Source organism: Vicugna pacos, chromosome X (genome assembly GCF_048564905.1).
Source record: "Vicugna pacos chromosome X, VicPac4, whole genome shotgun sequence".
In the NCBI taxonomy this organism is placed as follows: Eukaryota; Metazoa; Chordata; class Mammalia; order Artiodactyla; family Camelidae; genus Vicugna; species Vicugna pacos.
This window is the reverse complement of record NC_133023.1, coordinates 76,631,538-76,657,111: the sequence shown is the minus strand read 5'-3', so window position 1 is coordinate 76,657,111 and position 25,574 is coordinate 76,631,538. Positions and strand designations below refer to the sequence as shown.

The window sequence follows — 25,574 nt, the reverse complement described above, 5'->3', positions numbered from 1 at the left end:
AATGTTATCCTTTCAACATGTAGTCAATACTGAAAATATTTATGAGATAATTTATGTTCTTTTATTTTTACTGAGTCTTTGAAATCCAATCTGTATTTTATACTTACAGCACATCTCAGTTAAAACTAGCCACATTTTGTGTGCTTAGTAGCCATATGTGTGGGTAGTGGCTACAGCTTTGTATAGTTCACATATAAACGAATTTCCTGATTTTACATGGGGAAATAAGACCCAGATATCCCACAATGAATTGAAAAACTATTATTCTGCCTACCACAGTGGTGTGTTTCTTCTATAATGACATTGATTTTCTATCTAGTAGTTCTATTGAGAAAGGGGTTGTTAAAGTCCTCAACTATATTGCAGATTGGTCTATTTTTCTTTTCAATTCTATCTGTTTTTGCTCCACATTTTGAAGCTCCGTTCTTTGGTGTACAGATTTAGGATTACTATGTCTTCTTGGTAGATCATATCTTTTATTATTATGCAATGTCCATCTTTATCCAGCTCCCCAGTGTTCAGGCCAGAAATCCTTCACCACACCACACATGCACAATCCCCTTCTCCTAACACACTCTCTAACTGAACTCTAGTTTCAGTTCTGCTCTTAACTGAGGGACCTTGACAAATTCTTTATCCTCTCTAGACTCCAGGTCACCTGTGTGTGTATGTGTGTGAAGATCCATGAAAACTAGATTAGATATAAATATGTGTTTTTCTAGCTATAAACTTTTGTCTTTTTTTATCCCTCTTTTAGTTTTTGCTAGGAGAATTCATCACCCTTGGTGGTGACTCACATTTAACCATCAAGTTTTGAATTTCCACCTCCCACCAATCCTGCCAGCAGGCTCAGGCTTCTTATTGTCTCTGACATTTAGTCCTTTTTATTTCTTTCTTTCTTTTTTCTAAGGGGGAGATAATTAGATTCATTTATTGATTGATTGATGGTGGTACTGGGGTTGAATCCAGGACCTCATGTATGCTAAGCACACACTCTACCACTGAGCTATACCCTCCCCCCCCGACATATACTCTTTTGAACTATTTTTTAAGGAGAAATAAATTACTTAAAAATATTTTTACTCCTCCTTCCTGCCAGGTCTTCTATTCCATTCTCTTTCCCATTCATAGTGGAGGAAATTATAGTGGGAAATGGAATTCCTTACTCTCAGATGTCACTGTATTTCATCATTCACCTTGCTTACAATTGATAATGGGCTGACACAGGACTCTTTGCCTCTGTGTCCCTCTCAGATCCTGAAATATTTCTGCTCCTCTAAGTAGGCTTCTCTCCTTTGTCTTCTGAACTCTTGAGGTATATGTGGCTTTCACCTCTCTTTTACCAATAGGGTCAAAGGATCTCTGGAAGACACACAGCTCTGGAAAGGGTATATGAGCAAAGGATGCAGGAAGAAATTGATTGGTAAAGCCAGTCTGGGAATGACACATCCCTGTAGCCAGCATTTATTGAGCTCCTACTATGTACCAAGCATTGTATGAATCATTTTACATGCATTATTTCATGAAAGCTTCACAGTATTGCTGTGAGGTAGATATTGTTACTATCCTCATTTTATAGGTGAAAAAACTGAGGCTCAGGAAAGTTAAATCATGTGTCTACCTAAGATGATAGAGCCAGAAAGTGATACAACTAGAATCTGAGCCCAAGCAGGTTGCCTCCAGTATCATACTTTAAATCACTATGTTATGCTGCCAGAGGTGTGTGAGTGGTCCAGACCTAGGGAATCTGAATGGGCCATGTCCTAGGCTAAAGACCCTCTACCTGTGGACCATCCTGGGGTCAAGAATACATTATTAGTGGCATCCCAGTGCCCTCGAGTCCTGCTCAATTACAGACTAGCACCTCCAAGCTTAGGCTAGAGCCCAGTTGGCTATTCTCCAAGGCAATGGGCGGTAGGTTCCAAATTTCCCCCTTTGGCAATGCAGAGACAGATCTTGGGATAGGCAAAAGCAGTCTTAAGAGCTCAAATGAGTCCAAAGCAAGGATAGGTTCATTTGAAAAAAGACTCACAATCTAAAAATAGAAAAATGTGTGTCAGGATATAATTAAAGAGGCAGGCCCATCTGGAATGGTTTAGTCCTTTCAGATGGGTATTGTTGTAGGTGTTAAATTTATTCTTTGTTTCTTTAGAAATCCATTTATTCACTTATTGCCATCTTTTACGTGCAACAGTTTGAATGCTCTAGTCCAGAAGCCGGCAAATGCTTTCCGTAAAGGGCTAGGTAGTACACATTTTAGGCTTTGCAGGACGTATGGTCTCTGTCACAACTACTCAACGCTTCCATTGAATCACAAAAAGCAGTTATAAACCGTACAGAAATAAGTAGACGTGGCTAAGTTCCAAAACCACTTTATAAGTCCTGAAATTTGAATTTCATATAATTTTCACATGTTGTGAAATACATTCTTCTTCCAATTTTTTCCAACCATTTAAAAATGTGAAAGCAACAAAATGTAAAAACAACTCTTAGCTTGTAGGCTGTACAAAACAGGTGGTGAGCTAGAGTTGACCTCTGGGTCTTGACTTACTGACCTTGGTTATTAGCTTCTAATGCATGTCTTGAACTCCTAACTCACTCTGAAAGTAAGTTAGATACTAGAAGGATTGTACTCGTTTGAAATGAAAGCAGATCAACACAAAATAGACAAGATGGTGACACTATTTCCTACCCCTTATCTACTTTCTCCCATACCCAAATGTCACTTATTCCTTGCTTAATTTCTTATTCTAGGCTGCTTGGTTGGGGCTGAATGTTTTCCTGTTTGTGTATGCCTTCCTGTCATTTGAGAAGGCCGACAAGTACTACTACACAAGACAAATCCTGGGGGTGAGTGTCACAGTTGTGATGTGGGAAATCTCCGTTCTTTTCTTACCTCTGACCCTGGATCCTTTGAGACCCAGTGTCCTGGTTTCCTCTAGAGTTAGCTTTCTTCTTTTGGTATAACTCATTTCAAATATTGCATGAGACAGTGGTATATTTAAAAATTATTCATTTTTGATGCTGAGTATTGCTAATTATCAGAGAAGTGCAAATCAAAACTGCAATGAGGTATCAGCTCACACCTGTCAGAATGGCCATCATTCAAAAATCCACAAACAATAAATGCTGGAGAGGGTGTGGAGAAAAGGGAATCCTCCTACACTGTTGAGGGGAATGTAATTTGGTGCAGCCACTATGGAAAACAGTATGGAGATTCCTCAAAAAACTAAAATTAGAATTACCATATGATCCAGCAATCCCACTCCTGGGCATATATCTGGAGGGAACTCTAATTCGAAAAGATAAATGCACCCAAGTGTTCATAGCAGCACTATTTACAATAGCCAAGACATGGAAGCAAGCTAAATGTCCATAGACAGATGAATGAGTAAAGATGTGGTGTATACACACACACACACACACACACACACACACACACACACACACACACAATGGAATACTACTCGGCCATAAAAAAGAATGAAATGATGCCATTTGCAACCACATAGATGGACCTAGAGATAATCATACTAAATAAAGTAAGTCGGACAGACAAAGACAAATATCAAATGATATCACTTATATGTGGAATCTTAAAAAAAATGAGACAAATGAACTTATTTATAAAATAGAAACAGACTCACAGATATAGAAAACAAGCTTATGATTGCCAAAGGGGAAAGAGAGAGGGAGGGAGGGAGGGATAAATTAGGAGTTTGGGATTAGCAGATACAAACTAATATATATAAAATAAATAAACAACGAGGTTCTAATGTATAACGCAGGGAACTATATTCAATGTCTTATAATAACCTATAATGAAAAAGAATATGAAAAAGAACATATATATATATGTATATATATATAAAACTGAATCACTGTGCTGTACACCAGAAACTAACACAACATTGTAAATCAACTATACTTCAATAGAAACGATTATTCAATTTTTAAAATCTGAAGTTCAAATTTAGCTGGGCATCCTGTATTTTTTTTCACTAAATGTGACAGCCTTATCCAGGGCATACTCCCTGGACCTAATAATGAAAACACACAGTAAAGAAAATATTAAGCAATCTGCAAACTGGTTTCCACAGAAACTCAAGTGCCCCTACAGGGAGGGTGTGAGGGGAAGGCTAACTGGACAGTAGTCCTGCCCCAGTCCACACTTTAACCAAAGCAGCCTTTATCTGTCTTATGGACTCCTGCTTATAATTTTAAGAATGAGTTTGGTTGAAAGCAAATAAATAGCTTGAAAACCATCGCTGTGGACTGATCTCACAGAAAAATACTTATCAAACAAGTGGGGTACTTCCTGGGGCGGGTAGTCTGTGGAGTGGATGGCATTGCAGAATTCAAAGTTTACAAAAAAGGGGGGATACGGTCAAAGTAACAGGATGGAGAAGGCTGGAGAAGTAGCAGATGAAGGATAGAAGAGGAAGGGTTGGGGGTAGGTAGAGCACGTTGATATGGAGGTGAACAGGGAGAAGCCTGGAGGTGAGAATGGTTCTCTCCTGGTCTCATCAATCTGGCCACTGCCTGATTAGTAAAACAAATTTGACTGTTAATGCTAATCAGTTATTCAGTAAAAGGTAAGGGATTTGGAGAAATCACTTTCATCTTGACGGTGCCTTTTTTTGTTACCTTTCCACAACGTCCCACCCAATGTACATGTTTAAAGACAGCTTGTCCTTTTTCAAAACACTTCCTTTCTCTCCATAATCAAAGGATCTATGTTGAGATCACAACTAATTTGAACGTTCTGTTCATGACTTATTTCACCCTGCTGTTTTCCATTTTAAATGTTGATCCTTAATCCTTCTTTGGAAACTTTTAACTCCAAAGGAAGTGTTAATTTGTTTTAAAAATAGCTTTTTATTAAGGGAATGATGCAATAAATGTGACTAGTTATTAAGAGCTGAATTGCCTTATGACCAAAAAGTCAGCAGCAGAAAAATGAATCATGCTGATATCCTGTGGACATTTTGTTTTTTAAAATCCTCTCTATAAAAAAAATTAATGATAAATAATGCTGCTTTCTAAGAGATCAAATGATATTGAAGTATAAGGGTAAAATGTGAAAATTGCCCTCCCATCCCAGTTCCCCGGAGATAACCACCGTTAGTAGTTTGGCGTGTGTGTCTATAGAGACACACTGACTTATGCCCACAAATGCATCAGACATAGAGGTTTTGTTTTTGTTTTTGAGGTGGGTACTATTTATACTTCCTCTTTTATTTCTTGTATACAGTAAAATTTGCTCTTTGGGGTGTACCCTTCTATGAGTTTAGATAAACACATTCAATAGGACACAGTTTTTTATTTTAACCAAAAGATCACATAGGAGATATTGGCTGGAAATTTCTTCCTACACTTACTTAACGCATCTCAGATGTCTTTCCATGTATGTATATAACAATTGATATGCTGGAACCAGCTCATACTAGCTTGCAAAAAGCCAGTTGTGTGCATCACTTCCCAACCCTGCATTCAGGGGTGTTCAATAACATCAAGTTGGCACCTTGAAATCTGCCGTGGTGGGAATACTTAGATCATGTAAACTGGCAAATGCTGGAAATCAAGAAACCCCCTCCACCGAAAGCTGGTTGTTAACCATTTACCACCCCTATACCACTGCATATAGCTCTCATCCTTTTAAGACCATAACAGCACCCTAATTTATTTAATCATTCCGTAGGGAATTTCTTATATTTGTGCTTCATCTAGGAAAACACAGAGTTAATTGATTCACTATATAGCAGAGCAAGTAAGTAGCAGAGGAAGGAGTTTAAATCCATAGTCAATGAGGTATTAATGACAGCTGCAATTGAATTACAACAGCAGTTTGTGTTGGTGTTGAAAAGTGAACATAAATTGAGATATTTCAATATGCTGCAACAGGGAAACAAGATTTGCTCTATAAAGAATTTGTCCCTTCCAGATAGTCTCCACAAGAATAGGGAGCTGTCAAGTTCTAGGCCTATATTTTCAATTCACTTCTCAATTTTAGCTTTACAGAACCTCTGTGACTCAAATAAGCAAGCTGTGGGAACCAATGTGGAAATGCAGGACCTCAGAGATAAGCAGAGAAAATTGACTCAGGCATAGAACAGGCTGTCTCTACCAAAAACAGCCGGAGTGTGACTCAGCAGAGGGAGAAAACACAGGTCATGTGGAAGAATCAGAAATGGAAAACAGTAGGGTAGCTCTGTTCACTGTACCGCCCGCCATCATCAGCCATGATGGATGCTAGGCAGATCTTGTCCTGCCTTATCAAACCGATGTCACATTGCCTTAGGGTTTAGGTTGGGTGAAAAAATAGTTTTTTTGTGCTGAAAAGGTTGTTAGAAAAAGGCTGAAAAATGGTTAAGCCTAACTTATATTCTTCATTTTATCAAGTCGTGAAAGGCATGCATGTGAGGCTGGCCAGTCAGCTGAAATGCAACAAAAATTGCCTGGCACCCCTGCTGCCGTGAAATTGTCGCACTCCATTGTCTGCAGTCCCAAGTACATGGAGCTGAAGTGGAGACCAGTTGTACAATGGAGGAGAGAAGTCAGAATTAGCTACCATGGAGTTGAACGTACTCTGTCCAGCCTATACCTAATCAAGCCTGTTACTGGGCTACATACTTCTTTTTTTAAAACACCTTTATTGTAGTATGATTCCTATACAAGAAACTATGCATACTTTAGATGTACAGTTTGATGAATTTTGACAGTTATATACACCAGTGAAACCGCCACCACAATCAAGATAGCTAACATTTCCATCACTCCCCAAGAGGTGCAATTTTCAAACTCCCAATTTATCCCTTCCTACCTGCTTGACCCCCTGGTAACCATAAGTTTGTTCTCTAAGTCTGTGAGTCTGTTTCTGTTTTGCTACGTACTTCTTTGAAGCACTGAATCTTTGTCTCCTTTTCTAGCAGCTTCTACTCCTAGATCAGATTGATCTTGATGTATGCTGCCTGGCCAGCCAAGGAAATCAGTTTGAAATTCTGTTCTTAGACATTTTCCCTTTTCAAATCTCTTCCTAAGTTTAAAATTTTTGTTCTGAGGGGTTCATTAGCTTTGATTGCTTTATTCAGTTATTAAAGAGATCTTAAATATAGGTAGCTACTTTTTTATTGTTTTTATGACATGATTATTATATGCTTATAAAGACAACATTAGAAGATATAGAAAAGAGAAAAATAGTCACAGTCTGTAATTATACTTCGAAATATAAACTTTCTTTAAAATGCAAGTAAGATATATATGATCTTCAAGATTGTTTTACAAATGACAAACTAAAACCATCATTGAGTGTATTCAGCACAATACTCATTGCAAAGTATTGCTTTCATAGAATTTATTTGTTAACATGAAATCATTAAATCTTATTCTCTTTCATATTGATAAATGCATAGTCAGACATTTCCAAACCACTGTCATGAGAATTTTTCAATTCAATATTAAGTTCAGCAAATTTTCTGTCGTTTGTAAACAGAGAGCTGGGACTGATTGTTCAGGTGTCAGACTGGGTCTGAACTCACCTGCTGGATGAGAAGATAAAGCAGCTGACGGTCTCTTCTCTCTGTTCTAGTCAGCGTTGGCCTGGGCCAGAGCCTCTGCTCGCTGCCTGAATTTTAACAGCATGCTGATCCTGCTTCCCGTGTGTCGAAATCTGCTGTCCTTCTTGAGGGGCACCTGCTCAGTGAGTCCCAACAACTTGTAGGTCAACTTTCAGATTAAAGACAAGAGACTCTGAATTCCTCAGTAGGACAGCTCAGCACCAAACCCCTAAGAATGGAAGCCAGAGGTCTCCTTTGGTATCCAAGGGGATGGGTATTGGCACGCTCTATGTAAGACATGTTGGCTTTGGGTTAGTACATTTCATTAAGTTGCCGAGAGACACCTGACCTTGATCATTTTATATTTGTAGTTTTGTAGGAGCACCCTGAGAAAGCAACTGGATCACAACCTCACCTTCCACAAGCTGGTGGCGTATATGATCTGCCTACACACAGGTGACTGAGGCAAACTGAGGCAAACTGCGGGCTCCCCGAGCATTCAGAATGTAGTTTCATTCATCCGTTCATATCAACATTTAAAACATAATTGAGGAGGGAGGGAAATAGTTCAGTGGTAGAGCACATGCTTAGCATGCATGAGGTCCTGTGTTCAAGCCCCAGTATCTCCATTAAAAAAAAAAGCAGAATCGAACACTTGTTAGTATTTGCCAGGTATATTCTATTCCTTTGGGAACAGAGAGAGTATGAAAAAGATCTTGATTCTCTCTGCAATCATTATTGGGCATGTTCTGTGGACTAGATCCTCCTTTTGTAATGGGGCATGCCTGCCATGATGTTCCAGAGACACCTCTCACATTCCTTTCCATCTTTCCGTTTAGCTATTCACATCATCGCACACCTGTTTAACTTTGAACGATATAGCAGAGGCCGACGGGCCACAGATGGATCCCTTGCTTCCATTCTCTCCAACCGATCTCATCAAGAGAAAAAGGAGGATTCTTGGCTAAATCCCATCCAGTCCCCAAACATGGTGAGTTGACTCAATGGCAAAGCACCTGGGACCTGGTCATGAGCATGGTGTCCTTTGTGGACGTTGTGTCAGGCTTAAATTTCTCCCTTCAATAGACAGTGGAGTATGTGACATTCACCAGCATTGCTGGTCTCACTGGAGTGATCATCACAATAGCTCTGATTCTCATGGTGACTTCAGCTATGGAATTTATCCGGAGAAGTTATTTTGAGGTCTTTTGGTATACACACCATCTTTTTGTCATCTACTTCATTGGCTTAGCGATTCATGGCATTGGGTAAGGTCCTCAACCCTCCCCCACCGTTTCATGCCCCAGCCCCTAACGTTGCATAATTCTTTGCCACATACTGTCCTTTTTGCCTGTCTCAGTGGAATTGTCCGAGGTCAAACAGAAGAGAGCATGGGTGAGAGTCATCCTCACAAGTGTGCAGAGGTTTTCGAGAAGTGGGATGATCCCAAATTCCACTGCAAGCGTCCTCAATTTGAAGGGCTCCCTGCTGAGGTAAGACCAGGACAAGGATAGACTCTTGTTAGGAGCTGTATTGCTATTGTTGTTATTCTTACTCTTATTATAACCATTATTAGCTCAGCCTGGTTCTGGGTCTTATAGAGGATATATCCACAAAGTTTCTACCATCAAGTAACTGGCAACAGGCTAAAGAATTATCATTTGCAGGAGATCCTGAAAAGGAAGGACGAATGGTTATTGCATGTTGTGAGACCCTCTCTAAAGATAATAATGATAGCCTACATTATTAATAGTGTTTACCATGTGCCAGGTTTGCTGTGTAATACAGATTCTCATTTATACATAGCAATAACCTATGAGGTGGACACTTTTTGCCTCCATATTAAAACAAAAGGATTAGGATTCAGAGAGATTAAGTAAACTGTCAAGCTCTCACAGCAAGTAACTAGTGGAGCTGGAATTTGAGCTCAGGCCTTTCGGATTCCAAAGGTTGTGCTTTTGACCACTGGAATGTCCCAAAGCTCAGCTGTGAAAGCCCAGTCAATTTTGGAGGGAAAAGCATTATTTTTTTCAAGCTTTATTGAAGCATACTGACAAATCCAATCATGTATATTTGAAGTGTACAATGTGATGAATGATATATGTATACTTTGTGAAACAATTACCACTATAAGGTTAATAAACACATTCATCACCTCACATAGTGACCATTTTGTGTGTGTGTGCGTGCGTGTGTGCGTGGTAAGAATGCTTAAGAGCTACTCTCTCAGCAAATTTCAAGTATGCAACACATTATTATTAACTATAGTCACTATGCTGTACATTATTAATTTTATGACTGAAGGCTTGTACCTTTTGACCAGCATCTCTCCGTTTCCCCCAACCCCTACCTCCTTCCTACTTTCTGTTTCTGAGTTCAACTTCTTTTCTTTTTTTAAGTATAATTGACTTACAATATTATATTAGTTTCAAGTGTACAGCATAGTGATTTGATATTTTTATACATTACAAAATGATCACCATAAGTTACCATCTGTCACCATACAGAGTTATTAAAACATTATTGACTGTATTTGCCATGCTGCACATTATATCCCTGTGACTGATTTTATAACTGAAAGTTTGTACCTTTTAATCTTCCTCACATATTTCACTCATCCCCCTCACCCAGCTCCTCTCTCCGTCACCAGTCTCTTCTCTGTATCTATGACTCTGTTTTGTTATGTTTATTCACTTGTTTTGTTTTTTTAGATTTCACATATAAGTTAAATCATATGGTATTTGTCTTTCTCTGACTTATTTCACTTTGCGTAATACCCTCAGAGTCCATCCATGTTGTTGCAAACGGCAAGATTTCATTCTTTCTTATGGCTCAGTAACAGTCCATTATATATATGTACATATATGTATATATGTTATATATGTATGTATATATATTATATATAAAATACATAATTTCATAAACAAGATTATACTGTATAGCACAGGGAAATATATACAAGATCTTATGGTAACTCACAGAGAAAAAATTGTGACAATGAATATATATATGTTCATGTATAACTGAAAAATTGTGCTCTACACTGGAATTTGACACAACATTGTAAAATGATTATAAATCAATAAGAAATGTTTTAAAAAATACATAATTGCATCTTCCTCATCCATTCATCTGTCAATGAACACTTAGATTGCTTCCATATCTTGGTTATTGTAAATAATGATGCAATAAATATAGGGGTACATATATCTTTTCAAATTAGTATTTTAATTTACTTTGGAAAAATGAAGTTGACCCTTGAACAGCTGAGGGGTTACATGTGATAATCCCCAGGCAATTGAAAATCTGTATATAACTTTACATTTGGCCTTCTGTATCTGTGGTTTAGCATCTGTGAACTCAGCCAACCACAGATCTTTTAGTAATGTAGTATTAAATACATATAAAACCTGCATATAAGTGGACATATGCAGTTCAAACCCATGTGGTTCAAGGGTCAACTGTAACCAAAAGTGGAATTGCTAGCTCCTATGGTAGTTTTATTTTTAATTTTTTGAGAAACTACCATAATGTTTTACATAGTGGCTGTACCAATTTACACTCCTACCAACAGTGCACGAGGATTCCCTTTTCTCTACATTCTTGCCAGCACTTATTTGTTGTCTTTTTGAGAATAGCCATTCTGACAAGTGTGAGGTGGTATCTCGTTGTCGTTTTGATTTGCTTTTCCCTGATGATTTGGTGACATTATGCATATTTTCATGTGTCTGTTGGCCATCTGTATGTCTCTTTTTAAGAAAATGTCTATTCAGGTCCTTTGCCCACTTTTTAATCAGATTGTTTGTTTTTTTGATGTTGAGTTGTATGAGCTCTTTGTATATTTTGGATATTAACCCTTTATTGGATATATCATTTGCAAATATCTTCTCCCTTTCAGTAGGCTGTCTTTTCGTTTTGTTGATAGTTTCCTTCATTGTGCAAAAGCTTTTATTTGATGTAGTCCCATTTGTCTATTTTTGCTTTTATTTCCCTTGCCTGAGGAGACATATCTAAAAAATATTGCTAAGACTAATGTCAAAGAGCATACTGCCTGTTTTCTTCCAGGAGTTTTATGGTTTCAGATCTTACACTGGATTCTTTAATTCATTTTGAGATTATTTTTGTATATGATGTAAGAAAGTAATCCAGTTTGATTCTTTTGCATATAGCTGTCCAGTTTTCCCAGCGCCATTTACTGAAGAGGCTATCATTCTCCCATTGTATATTTTTGCCTTCTTTGTCATAGATTAACTGACCATGTAAGTGTAGGTTTATTTTTGGGCTCTCTGTTCTGTTCCATTGATATGTTTGTCTGTTTTTGTGCCTGTACCATACTGTTTTGGTTACTGTAGCTTTATAGTATACATTGAAATATGGGAGTGTGATACCTCTAGCTTTGTTCTTTCTCAAAGATTGTTTTGGTTATCCCTGGTCTTTTGTGTTTCCATACATATTTTAGAATTATTTTTTCTAGTTCTGTGAAAAATGCCTTTAGTATTTTGATAGAGAATGCATTGAATCTGTAGATTTCCTTGGGTAGTACGATCATTTTAACAATAATAATTCTTCCAGTCCATAAGCATGGTATATCATCCATGTATTTGTGTCCTCTTTAATTTCTTTCATTGATGTCTTATAGTATTACAAGTACAGTTTTTTACCTCCTTGTTTAGATTTATTCCTAGGTGTTTTATTCTTTTTGATGCCATTGTAAATAGGATTGTTTTCTTCATTTTCCTCTCTGATAGTTTGTTATTATTGTATAGAAACACAACAGATTTCTGTATATTAATTTTGTATCCTGCAACATCACTCAATTCATTTATTAGTTCTAATAGTTTTTTGCTGGTGTCTTTACGATTTTCTATATATATTATTACATCATCTATAAACAGTGACAATTTTACCTCTTTCTTTCCAATCTGGATTCTTTTTATTTATTTTTCTTGTCTGATGGCTGTGGCTAACTAACACTTCCAATACTATTTTGAATAAAAGTGCCACATGTGGGCATCCTCAGCTTGTTCCTGATCTTAGAGAAGATGCTTTCAGCTTTTCACCAGTGAGTGTGATGTTGGCTGTATATTTGTCATATATGGTGTTTATTTTGTTGAGGTATGTTCCGTCCATACCCACTTTGTTGAGAGTTTTTATCATAAATAGATGTTGAATTTTATCAAAAGCTGTCTGTTTTTATTCATTCAAATGGGACCTAATGAAACTTACAAGCTTCTGTACAGCAAAGGAAACCAGAAGTAAAACAAGAAGAAAACCTACGGAATGGGAGAAAATTTTTGCAAGTGAAACCGACAAAGGCTTGATCTCCAGAATATATAAGCAGCTCATATGACTCAGTAAGAAAAAAATAAACAACTCAATCCAAAAATGGGCAGAAGACCTAAAGAAGCAATTCTCCAAGGAAGACATACAAATGATCAAAAAGCACATGAAAAAATGTTCAATATCACTAATTATCAGAGAAATGCAAATCAAAACTACAATGAGGTATCACCTCACACCAGTCAGAATGGCCGTCATTCAAAAATCCACAAATGACAAATGCTAGAGTATTGTTGATTGTAGATTTTTTTCCTTTCATCACTTTAAATATACAGTGCCACTCCCTTCTGGCCTGCAAAGTTTCTGCTGAAAAGTTAGTTGCTAGTCTTATGGGAGTTCTCTGGTATATAACTAGTTCCTTTTCCCTTGCTGCTTTTAAGAGTCTCTCTTTATCTTTAATTTTTGCCATATTAATTGTAATGTGTCTTGGTGTGGACCTCTTTGAGTTCATCTTATTTGGGATTCTCTGTGCCTCCTGGACCTGGATATCGGCTTCCTTCCCTAGGTTAGGGAAGTTTTCAGCTATTATTTCTTCAAGTAAGTTCTCTGCCCTTTTCTCTTTCTCTTCTGGGATCCCTATAATGTGAATGTTAGCATGCTTGATGTGGCCCCAGAGGTCTCAAGCTCTCCTCATTTTTTAAAATTATTTTTTCTGTTCAGCTTCAGTGATTTCCATTACTCTGTCTTGCAGTTCACTGATCTGTTCCTCTGTATCATCTAATATACTGTTGATTACTTCTAGTGTATTTTTTATTTTATTTATTTAATTTCAGCTCTGTTTGGCTCTTCTTTTGTTAAAACGTCTCACTGTGTTCATTTTTTCTTCTCCTGAGTTTGTTGAGCATCTTTATGATCATTACCTTGAACTCTTTATCAGATAGATTACTTATCTCCGTTTTGCTTAATTCTTCTGGGGTGTTGTCTTGTTTGTTCATCTGGAACATATTCCTCTGTCTCCTCATTTTGCCTAATTATCTGTGTTTATTTCTATGTATAAGGTAGGTCAGTTACACTTCCTGATCTTGGAGAAGTGATCTTATATAGGAGACATACTATGGGGCCCAGTAGCACACTCCCTTCTGGTCACCAGAGGTATATGCTGTATGGCACCCTCCTGCCATGCAAGCTGCATAGGCTCTTCTGTTGTGATGAGACTGACTACTGTGGGCACACTGGTAAGCATGGCTGGCTTCTGGTTGAGTTGGCTGCCAGGACTTGCCTCTTGTGGTAGCTGCCGACCTCCTGGGTAACTGGATCCCTGCATGACTGCCTTCACAGTCTGCAGGTCCTGGGAGTGGTGCCAGCCTACTCTTGAGTGGACCAGGTCCCAGTGTGACTGTCTGTGCAGTCTGGCAGGGGGATCCCAGAGTTAGCCCGCTGGTGAGTGGGTAAGCTCCCAGCACTAATAGTCTTGAAGAATGACTCCAAAATGGCACTTGCCAGCATCAGTGTCCTCGTGGTAGCATGAGCTCCCCAAAATGGCTGCCTTCAGGATCTATATCCTAGAGGTTGAGCTCCAGTAGCCTCTTGCCTCTCCAGGAGACTGTAAGATCAGCTGGTAGGTCTGACCCCTTTGAAATTACTACTTCTGCCTTGGGTCCCACAGTGTGTGAGATTTTATGTGTACCTTTAAGAGTGGAGTCTCTATTTCCCACAGCACTCTGGGCCTCCCAGAAGTAAGCCCCACTGGCCTTCAAAATCAGACAGTCTAGGAGCTTGTCTTCCAGGTGCAGGACCCCAGACTGGGGAGCCTGATATGGGGCTCAGATCCCTTGCTCCTTGAGGAGAACCTCTGCAGTTGTAATTATTCTCCCATTTGTGGGTCACCCAGCCAGGGGGATAGGTCACCCAGCCGGGGAGATGGGTCAGCCAGCTAGGAGGATGGGACTTAACTATACCACGACTCCACCTTTCCTTCCCATCTCATTGTGGTTTTCTCTATATTTTTAGTTGTGGAAAATCTTTTGTGCTAGTCTTCAGGTCATTCTCATAGATAGTTGCTCTGTAGATAGTTGTAGTTTTGGTTTGCCTGTGGTAGGAGGTGAGACCAGGGTCTTCCTACTCCACGATCTTGGCCACAGCCTGCTGCCTTGTGATTTCATAAAATGTCAACAAGAACCCTCTGAAGGAGGGTCCTCTCCTCAACTCCTGGCTGGGGAACCTGAGGCTTGGGAAGCTTAGTGCCCTATTTTGCCATATGTCATTGACAGAGCCCACACTAGAAACCCCCTCAATTTATTTTTTAAAGCATTCTTAAAGTTGGATTTCTTTGATGTTGTAAGAACATGCTTGGAAAGTACTGTCTGAGAGTGGATGATCAAGAAACTGGGTTCCAGGGAATTCAAGGTGTGCCTCAAGGTAATTATCATGGATATTATGCCTTACCTTTGTTTGTTCATAAAATATGTTAGATTGAGGAATAAATAGAAGGGAATGGTTGACTTGAGGTGCCTCAAAGTGCTCTGAGCATGATTAGTCTTTAAATCATATGCAGAATTAAGAGCAGTAGCTCAGTCTTCATATAGAAAGGTAAAACTGCTTGTTTAAAAATCCTCTAAAGTTGACATTTCAAATCAGTTGGGGAAAAAGATTATTTAGTAATTTTTTTTAGAATAATAAGATAGACATCTAGGAAAAAAGCTGTCTTTTTATTCCACACTTTACAGTAAAATATGGATCAAAGATGCACGGATTAAAGGCTTAAATGTTGAAAAAAAAGAAAGAAATTATAAAAGCACCCTAAGACCACATGGGCATTTTTTCTAATACTGGAGTGTTAGTAAAAATATTCTCTATATGATATTTTTTAAAAGCTTGAAGCCAGAATAGGAAAGATAATATATATTCATTCAAATTTATTTATTTTTCTCTCTCCCTTTCTCTTTCTCTCCACACATACATTATATATAATTTTAATGGCAAAAAAAGCCCATTATAAATAAAGACAGGTGACAAATTAGTAAGTGGAAAAGTTTTTACAACTCACAGACCATGAACTAATTTCCTAATATATAAATAACTTGTACAAATCAATAAGAAAAAGCTTAACAACCTGATTTTTAAAAAGATGTAGGCGATACGAGCAGAATGACCACAGCAATAAACCTAACGGATCAGCAAAGATCAAAAGGTTTGCTCACGTGCTATGTTGGTAATGCTCTCATGCATTGCTGGTGAGAATGTAAATCTGTACAACTGCTTGTAAAGGTGATTTGGCAATATTATCAAACTTTAAAATTCTACTTCCAGGAGTTTACTCTAAAATATTTTTGTCTTTGTATTAAATTACACATATTAGGTTGTTCATTGTAGCATTGCTTTATAGAACAAAAGATTGGAAATAAGTGCCCATTAATGGGGGACTAGTTAAATCACAGAACTTTCCTACAATGGCATACTCTGTAGCCACTGAAAAGAAAAAGGTAGCTCTACACCTATTAATATGGACCAGTCTCTAAGATGTTACATGAAAAAAAAGGCGGGGCAGTGTGTATAGTCTGCTACCATTTGTACTTAATCCAATATTATACTTAAATTCATATTCTCCAAAAAGGATTCACAAAATAATAGCATTGATTTCCTTGGGGAGCTGACGGATGGGAATGGAAGGGAGATTTCCTTTTTATTATGTACCCTGTTGTACTTTTGAATTTTGTGACATGTACATGTATTACCTATTTTTTAAAATAATTTTAAAAGGAAATACCTGGTGCATGTTAACAGCACATTTCATTTCTAAAGTCGGAGGAACTTGCAGGCTACGACCAGACACCTTCTGTATTATTTGACCAGTAGACAGGCAGTCCTTAAATACAAGAAGTTGTAAAGCTTGACTAGCCCCTTACTAGTTAAGGCAATAAATCCCCTGTCTTACCTTACACATTAACTTCTATCTCTTTCCCCTCTATTACCTGAGATAAGGTACGTTTGGCCTATTTGGAGGTACACTTAGAACTCAGGGGTTGCTTTGATTGGTCATGTAATACCCCAAGGGAGAGAACACCAGTTTTGCCATCTGTGTGAATGCATTGGTTTCCTTCTTCCATAAACACACACAAAAATAATCTGTTTGCATTCTCCCCATTTAAAAATGATAAAAAGAATATGTTTATTGTAGAAAGTTTGGAAAACACAGAAAAATATTTAGAAGAAAGTTAAAATTTCACAGTTTTACCACCTAGATGTAATAACTGTTTCCCCTTAATCTATATCATGGATGCTTCAGTCTATTGTCAAATATTCTTCTGAAACATTTGTTTTAAAAAAGCCTAATGGTATCCCATTTTTGCCACTTTTTCCTACGTGGTCATTTTTAATGGCCTTGAGGGTATTATGCTAAGTGACATAAGTCAGACAGAAAAAGACAAATGATGTATGATCTCACTTATATGTGGAATCTACTTAAAAAAAATGAGTTCACAGATACAGAGGACAGATTGATGGTTCCCAGAGACAGGGGTTGTAGGGGAGATAAGGCAAATGGGTGAAGGTAGTCAAAAGGTGTAAATGTCCAGTTATAAAATAAATAAGTCCCAAGGATGTCATGTACAGCCTGATGACTACAATAACACTGTGCTGCTTATTTGAAAGTTGCTAAGAGAGTAGATCTTAAAACTGCTCATCACAAGAAAAAAAAATTTTTGTGACCATTCATGGTGAGAAGGGTTAACTGGACTTATTGTGGTGATCATTTTGCAATATATACAAATATTAAATCATTATGTTGTGCACATGAAACTAAAATGTTATATGTCAATTATATCCCAATACAAAAAAAATATATTAAGAAAAGATAGTTTGGTACTGGTCAAAAAAATCTGTATGATATGCCAATTTGTCTTCTTTTTCTTAGTAAATAATGGGCCATTAGTATACGCACATACTTTGTGCACACACAACTTAATTATTGCTTTATACTCCATCTCCTAGAAGTAAAATTCCTGGGTCAAAGAGAAGGAATGTTCAAGGCCATTGAAATGTGTTGCCAAATTGCTCTCTGGGAAGATGCTACTTATTTGTACTTCCCCCAGGTGCACATGTGAATATGCTTATTTCCCTGCACCCCAGTTAACGGTGGGCATTATTGTTGAAAGCTGTTTTCCAATTTGAGAGGCCAAGATGCTATTTTGTTTTAGTATTCATTTCTCTGATTACTTTCGAAGCTAACATTTTTTTCCCACGTTGTTATTAGCCACTTCATAAATATATTTTTTTCATATCTTCTGAATTCAGCTGGGGATTTTCTTTCCCAATAAGAAGTAGCATCAAACTGTATTATGTCCACTCTCAGGTTCACTATCCAGTCTATGCCCCTTTCTTCCCCAGAGATACCCAAGGAAGTTATTTGCCTGAAATGGCATAAGAAACCTCATTCTGCACAGTTCCGATGTATCATGCTTAAGCAATTGTGTAAAAAAGAACATGACTTAGCATTACTAGGAAATACATTGTTAGTAGCTCTTGCGCATATGGAAGCAACCTGCTACCTTTGAGAAGATCTCAGGGATGGAAAGGCTGTTTTTTTTTTAAATATAGACAAGATAAAGTATATTACTATGTTAGATGTTTTGAGCACTTGAGAAAAGAGGTGACGGATAAATACCGAGTTTAATATATTGTTACTAATAGTGTGTCAGCTACATACTTTCTTTTTTTTGTTCGTTTGGTTTTCAGTCATCTGCTTCTATTTCACATCTACCTTCTCTGTTGATTTTTCAGATTGGACAAGTTGTCCTGAAAGATGGTCTCAGATTCTTAAAATTAAACTTTTAAAAAAATTTTAAGAATGTATATAATATATATTATTACCATGTATTTTATTCCTTTGCTTTTCTCTTGTGTCCTGGTGAGACCGGTAACATTTCAGGAAATGATCTGCTTTATGAGTAACAGTTTAGCAAACAAAACCTTTGTAGATTATTTGTTTCTGTTTGTGTCTTCAAATATTGGTGAAATTAGTGGCTTAATAATGATACACATCAGAGAACTCAATAAATATTTATTGAATGAAGGAATGAACTGCTACACAAATAAATCCTAAAGAAGAGCTTAATGTGTAACCTCATTTTTTATTGTCTCTGTGTGCAGTCTTGGAAGTGGATCCTTGCACCAAGCATTCTTTATCTCTTTGAAAGGATCCTTCGATTTTATCGCTCCCAGCAGAAGGTTGTGATTACCAAGGTAAAGAATATGCATTTCCTTCTTGCTATGCAAGGAGTTCTGGTTCTTCCTGATTATAGAAATAAGTTGTCACGTTGTCATCTTGAAGGGAATAAAAAAGAACTTGAGGGCAATATACTTAGTTCCTCCAGTGTTGGATAGAACTGGAAAGAGAGGTTTGGCAGAAGTCATCAGCGTGGGTCTATGTCCGAAGCTGCAAACAGGCAGCCTGCGCCAGCTGTAGCCCACAGAAAGATTTTGTTCGCCTCACACACTGATTGTTTAGAAAGCCGAATTGGTTGCTAACATTTAGAAATCTGGATGGAGGCTTTCACATTTAAAAAAACATGGCATTTCTTGTTGCTTTTCCTTCCTACCCAGTTACAGCATAGAGAATGATATTCAATATCTTGGAATAACCTATACTGGAATATAATCTGAAAAAAAGATGAATCACTGTGCTGTACGCCTGGAACTAACACAATATTGTAAATCAACTATACTTCCATTTCTAAAGATGGCATTTCTGGCTTCTCTTCAAGAATCAGGCAACCTGATAATGCTGTCTCAGTTCCACAGTGTAACCATTGTCTGGGCTTAGTAACTGCTGCCCCCTTTAGAAAGGACTTAAGCTTACAATTCACTGCCATCATTAGCCCTCCAGCTTTACTCATTTACTTTATCTGCCTGCCCCTGTCACCATTTGAATTTGCCTCCTTTGCCCTCTGCTTCATTCATAGGTTGTCATGCACCCATCCAAAGTTGTGGAATTGCAGATGAATAAGTGTGGCTTCAGCATGGAAGTGGGCCAGTATATTTTTGTTAATTGCCCCTCAATCTCTTACCTGGAATGGCATCCTTTTACCCTGACATCTGCTCCGGAGGAAGACTTCTTCTCCATTCATATCCGAGCAGCAGGGGACTGGACAGAAAATCTCATTAGGGCTTTTGAACAACAGGATTCACCGGTTCCCAGGTAGGTCCCTGAGAGCAGCAGAGACCCAGACCAGAATGCAGACAGTCAGAAAAGAGAAAGCAATTCCTCATTGAACCTTAAGTCTGGTACAATAGAGTATGATTAAAACAAGCAGGCAGCAATCAGCTGTGGAACAACTACGTTTCTGGGAGGATGTTTGAGGTTGGGGATGGAAATGAGACTTCACTTGCCCATTGTCTTTTGCCTTCCACCAGGATTGAGGTGGACGGTCCCTTTGGCACTGCCAGTGAGGATGTTTTCCATTATGAAGTGGCTGTGTTGGTTGGAGCAGGAATTGGGGTTACCCCCTTCGCTTCCATCTTGAAATCCATCTGGTACAAATTCCGGCATGCAGATCACAACCTCAAAACACAAACGGTACACTCTTGAATACCACTTTTTATCTGGTCTGGGCCTGATAGGTCCATTGCTTTCTTGGGCTAAGCACTTTACAGTTGATAATAGAGTAACCTCTCCCAGGAGTTATGACAGTAAATGATCACTTCTCTCTGCCAAGGCATCCACTCTACAGACTTACCATAAGAACTGGGTCTTCATTTTCAATTTGGAGTTTAAAGTCACCTTGAACCAAAGAGAATGTTGGAGTTCTCTTTCCATGTGGGTAGTTGTCAGACTCTGGAAATGGATATGGATGCCACCTAGGTTCTGCTGCTCTGTAGATGTGATTTTTCATGTCACTCTTAGACTTGATCAATAAATACAGTGTATATGTACATAAGCGTGTCATCCTAGTGCACATCGTAAAGGACACTTAATAAGGTTACGTTCTCTTTTGCTGCTTCCAGATCTATTTCTACTGGATCTGCAGGGAGACGGGTGCCTTCGCCTGGTTCAATGACCTATTGGCTTCCCTGGAACAGGAGATGGAGGAATTAGGCAAAGTGGGTTTTCTAAACTACCGTCTCTTCCTCACTGGATGGGACAGCAACATTGTGAGTTCAATAACATACTAATTTCCATGTTATAGATGCAAGATGAATGCTAGAAGAAAGGTAGTTTATGCTGATTAGAAGTAATTATTTCTTAAGATTTCCCACCTGCTCTCACCTTCACACCCAAATTTAAAAGTGGCTGAAGGAAGAGACAGCTATCAGGACCTGCTTTTTCTAACTTCTTATTTCTCTGACTCCAGGCTGGTCATGCAACATTAAACTTTGACAGGGCCACTGACATCCTGACAGGTCTGAAACAGAAAACCTTCTTTGGGAGACCTATGTGGGACAATGAGTTTTCTGCAATAGCTGCTGCCCACCCCAAGTAAGTGTGTTCTCTAGTTGGTTGAGCTTCCAAAATTAAGATTTAGGAAAGGTATTACAGTACATTGAACATTCTTGGCGAAAGACCTCTGAGGCTGAAACTATTTGCATGAATCTTAGATTCTTGCTTAAAAATGAGGAAATTTCATCTAAGGTTTCACCCAGTAAGGGCCATGATCTCGTAACTGATGAGAAGACGTTTGCTGCTCCTTAAAGTCCGCATTCAAACAGTAAGGCAAAGAAACTCAGTTCTGGTGGTTTTACCAACTAAAATAGAGAATGAAACAATTCAGATGCATTATCTTGGGCCTTAATGACCCGAACTTAAACTAAAAAGGGTTTGGAGTGTATTAACTGATTAACCAATGACCTGACCTTGGTTTTCTGAGGGGTTTTGAGACATACTAGAGCATACATAAAAGTCTGGTACCACAAAATCAGCCACTCCAATGGCAAGGAGATTAAGCCGATGGTGTTACATAAATTCCTGGAACAGGTTGGCAGGTAAGATCGGTTCAATTCCACCAACATTACTGGTTGCCTTCTGTAGGCTCAGCATACACTTTCTAAAACTTTTGGAGGTTGAAAGAGAAATAGGATATGATTCTTGCCTTCAAGGAATACAGATTTTAATAAGTGATGCATACAATCAGCTCAAAGCAAAATGATGCACTCCATGAAACACGCACATGGACATGAAGGAAAAGAATGTCCATGCCCACATGGGGTGGTCAGGAAAGGCTTCATGAAGGCAGTGGGGAGAACACGTACTGACTCAGATTTGGATGATCCTGGTTTCTGCTGCTAGTTCTGACACTTTCCGGGTCTGGGACCTTGAGCTCGAAAACCCTCTGATCTTTAGATTCCTCATCTGTAAAACGGGGGTTGTATTATTAGTAAGTGCTGGCTCTACTCACTTGCAGGATTGTCATGAATATTATGCCATATATGAAAAATGCTCTGTAAACTGTAAAGCAGCATATAAGCAAAAGAGATTATGTTAATTATTGTGTCAAGCTGACCATAGTTGAAGTTGTGAGAAGGGATGAGATTATTAGGAGAGAGAGTGGCAGAGGACAGAGTACTAAGGAATGCTTAAGTATTAAGGAACTAAATGGGGAGAGGGGGCAGTGACTGCTAATGTGTTTGGGGTTTCTTTTTGGGAAGATGAAAATGTTCTTGGATTAGATAGTGGTGATGGTTGTACAACTTTGTGGTTATACTGAAAAGCACTACCTGTACACTTTAAAAGGGTAAATATGTGAATTATGTGTCAAGTAAAATGAGGGGAGAGGAAGGTATGAGGGAAGGAAGGAGAGGGCGACCCAGAATCTAGTCAGAAAGATTATCCTTGGCAAGAAGAACCACCACGTCTTCAGTGTGAGAAAATTTGTTGTGGGGATAAGTGCACACTGGATGGCTTTAATAGCAGCTGACACATATGCACTTGCTATGTGCTAGGCATCTTTCTAATAGCTTTACATATGTTTTTTGTTTAAACCTCAAAACAACCCTAGGAGGTGGGTACTATTTTTATCCCCATTTTACAGAGGGGAGACATAGAGACACAGAGAGGTTAAGAAACTTGCCTAAAGTCACACAGCTGGGACAAACATCAGAACTGGGATTTAAATCTAGACAGCCTGGCTCCAGAACCTAGCACTGAATCACTACGTGGCACTACATCTCCTGAGCGTCTGTGCTCAAGACCAAGAGAATAAGAAAGGCTGAGTGCTGAGAGTGTTAAGGGCTGGGAGCACATTTGGGGCTTGCAAGTGGAAAAGGTGAGAAAGCTACTGTAACAAACGTGAGAGGGAGTCAACAACTGAATTTAAAACCTTTATTTACTTATTTTTAAAATTTATTTTTATTAGTATTTTGTTTTGGGGGGTAATTAGGTTTATTAATTATTTTTTAAAATTGGAGATACTGGGGATTGAACCCAGGACCTCATGCATGCTAAGCACATGCTCTAACACTGAGCTATTTCACCCCACTCCCAATAGCTGAGTTTTTAACGCAAGGTTGTTGAGAGTAGGAGCGGCCTGCCGCGCAGAGGCAGCTTCTCCATTCCCACGGCATTCTAGGCCTACCTTTCTATTCCTGCAGGTCGGCGGTGGGAGTCTTCCTATGTGGACCTCAGACCTTGGCAAAGAGCCTGAGCAAATGCTGTCAACGATACTCCAGTCTGGATCCAAGGAAGGTTCAATTCCACTTCAACAAAGAAAATTTCTGAATTATGGGAATAAGGATGGTGATCTGCATTGTCTCTCCTTTGTATCTTTAACAGTTTACTTGGTCTGGTCAGGTCTGGGCAGCCACTTAAAGACAATACGTGTTTTTCAAGCCTTGACTCCCTGGCATTCTTTATTGATTGGATTCAACTTCATCATCACTGAGCTTCATGGACTTAAAAACTCCAGAAGTCCCAATAATTGCAAAGCCCATGGATCCTTTCTTGGGAAGACAATTGCAAATCCTTTTGGAATGCCTTGATTGCAGCAAGGTAGCAGAGGTGCTTGACAGTTATACAACTTAACGCCAAGTGATTTTGTTGATTCCAAGTGTTATTATTTCCCGGGCTCTGGGTCACATTCTCCCCTACCTCCCACCCTCAAAGAAGATTTCTAAGTAGGGTGATTTTTTTAAAATAAAAATTTATTAACGAATTAATGACAACACAATAATAAGCATAAATAGGAAAACAACAAACATAAAATTACCAAGAACTCAATCCCTATATAACACCATGTACATTCTCACCACTGTTATAAACATAAGTCTTATCCAGTGTGAACAGCAATTTATGCTTTACCTATTCTTGCTTGTCAAAAAATGAAGGATTTTCTTCTTTGCTTAATGAATGAATCTTTTGTTACTTTATCAAGGCTGTCCATTTGGGAAAGAAAATCTTGAAAGTATGCTAATCTTAATTGAAATTTCATTATAATGGAGAGTAAGCTATGTTGTCATTAGCTTGCATTGTTCTGTTGGAAATAATTGTGAAAACTTGAAGTCCCACCTTAGGATGATTATTTAGTCAACAAGGGCTCTTTACTGCCATTTTTATTAAGCGGTTTATTAATGTTTAGTCTTGAAAAAAGAAAATTTAAAATTTTGACATGTTTTTTGCTCCTATCTACCTATTCATTAAGGAATCATTCACCTAATGACATAAGCAAAATGCCTTTTCTTTCTTCTAGCAAAATGCTTTTTATTTTCTCCCATCTACCTGGCTCCGGGATGTTAGTAGTCACAGTGAATCAGTAGAAGGAAAGACCAGGGCCCTTAAAAGAGGGGAAAAATCCACACTTCATTGTGCCCCAAGACAGTTCAATTCATTAGACTTATAAGAATGAGTCTACTGAATTAACCTTATAGCACCTATTTCTCTACCATTAAGTGAACAAAAATGAATAAATAGTTGTTTTTAAATTATCCAGAAACGTACATGACTTGAAGGATTAATAAAACCAATTTTTTCAGTCACTAGTCTGAACAAAATAAAGGTAAGTATTGAACTCATGGTAGCTAATTGTATTTCATTTATTAAGTGGACATCAGTAAAAAAATACCTAATGGATATTTCCATCGGAATAGATTGGAGTACCTCTGCTGTTGCCAATTTCCTGGGTTTCAGCTATCTAAATTAAATAAGGCTTTAGGAAATGCACAATGGAACCCTGATGATACAGTTCCTAGTAAACAACTGCTGACCAAATGAAAATTTGATCTTCAGTGACTTTGATTTGGAATCTTAGTGTTCCTTGAAACTTATAAGGTCCTAATGAGAAAGGCTTCACTCTTGGTCTTAATGTCTAAATACAGTGACACTTCAAGATATGACTACTGCTAAAACCAATACATCAAGGCCTAGAATGCTCATGGACTAGGCAGAAAAGGTAATGATAATAAATCCTACACATAATCAACACCCAAGCCCGAACTGGGGATGAGCAGGATACCCAGAAAGCTCCTCAGCTGTTTTGAGTAAGTTTTTCTTCCTAAATTGTAATATCAAGTATTTTGCTCAGCAAATTTTTGTTGTATTAAATGTTCATGTATCAGAGTAGAAAAATCCCTCAGTTTTAATGCCTCTCATAAAGTTGATTATCTTTGCATTCTTTTGCTTGGCATGTAAGCAATATGCTATTACATTCTCTAAGCCTATGGCAGGCTTTTAATTCACTTGACCATAATCCTAACGCCGGGGCTAGGACTCTGAGAATATAAATAGGCTCAAGAGTAGTTCCAGTGGAACTTTAC

At 38.2% G+C, this 25,574-nt stretch overlaps 1 protein-coding gene across 1 annotated transcript; it reads left to right on the top strand.

Moving 5' to 3' along the window:
* Positions 1 to 2,760: 2,760 nt before the first annotated feature.
* NOX1 (NADPH oxidase 1) lies at positions 2,761 to 24,158 on the top strand. Its single transcript, XM_015244414.3, has 12 exons — positions 2,761 to 2,850; positions 7,589 to 7,699; positions 7,928 to 8,012; positions 8,396 to 8,547; positions 8,643 to 8,824; positions 8,917 to 9,049; positions 18,984 to 19,076; positions 19,796 to 20,031; positions 20,247 to 20,409; positions 20,838 to 20,984; positions 21,185 to 21,309; positions 23,418 to 24,158. Exons 2-12 carry the CDS (start codon positions 7,640 to 7,642, stop codon positions 23,542 to 23,544), a joined length of 1,503 nt encoding a protein of 500 aa, XP_015099900.1. The 5' UTR covers positions 2,761 to 2,850; positions 7,589 to 7,639; the 3' UTR covers positions 23,545 to 24,158.
* Positions 24,159 to 25,574: the final 1,416 nt, after the last annotated feature.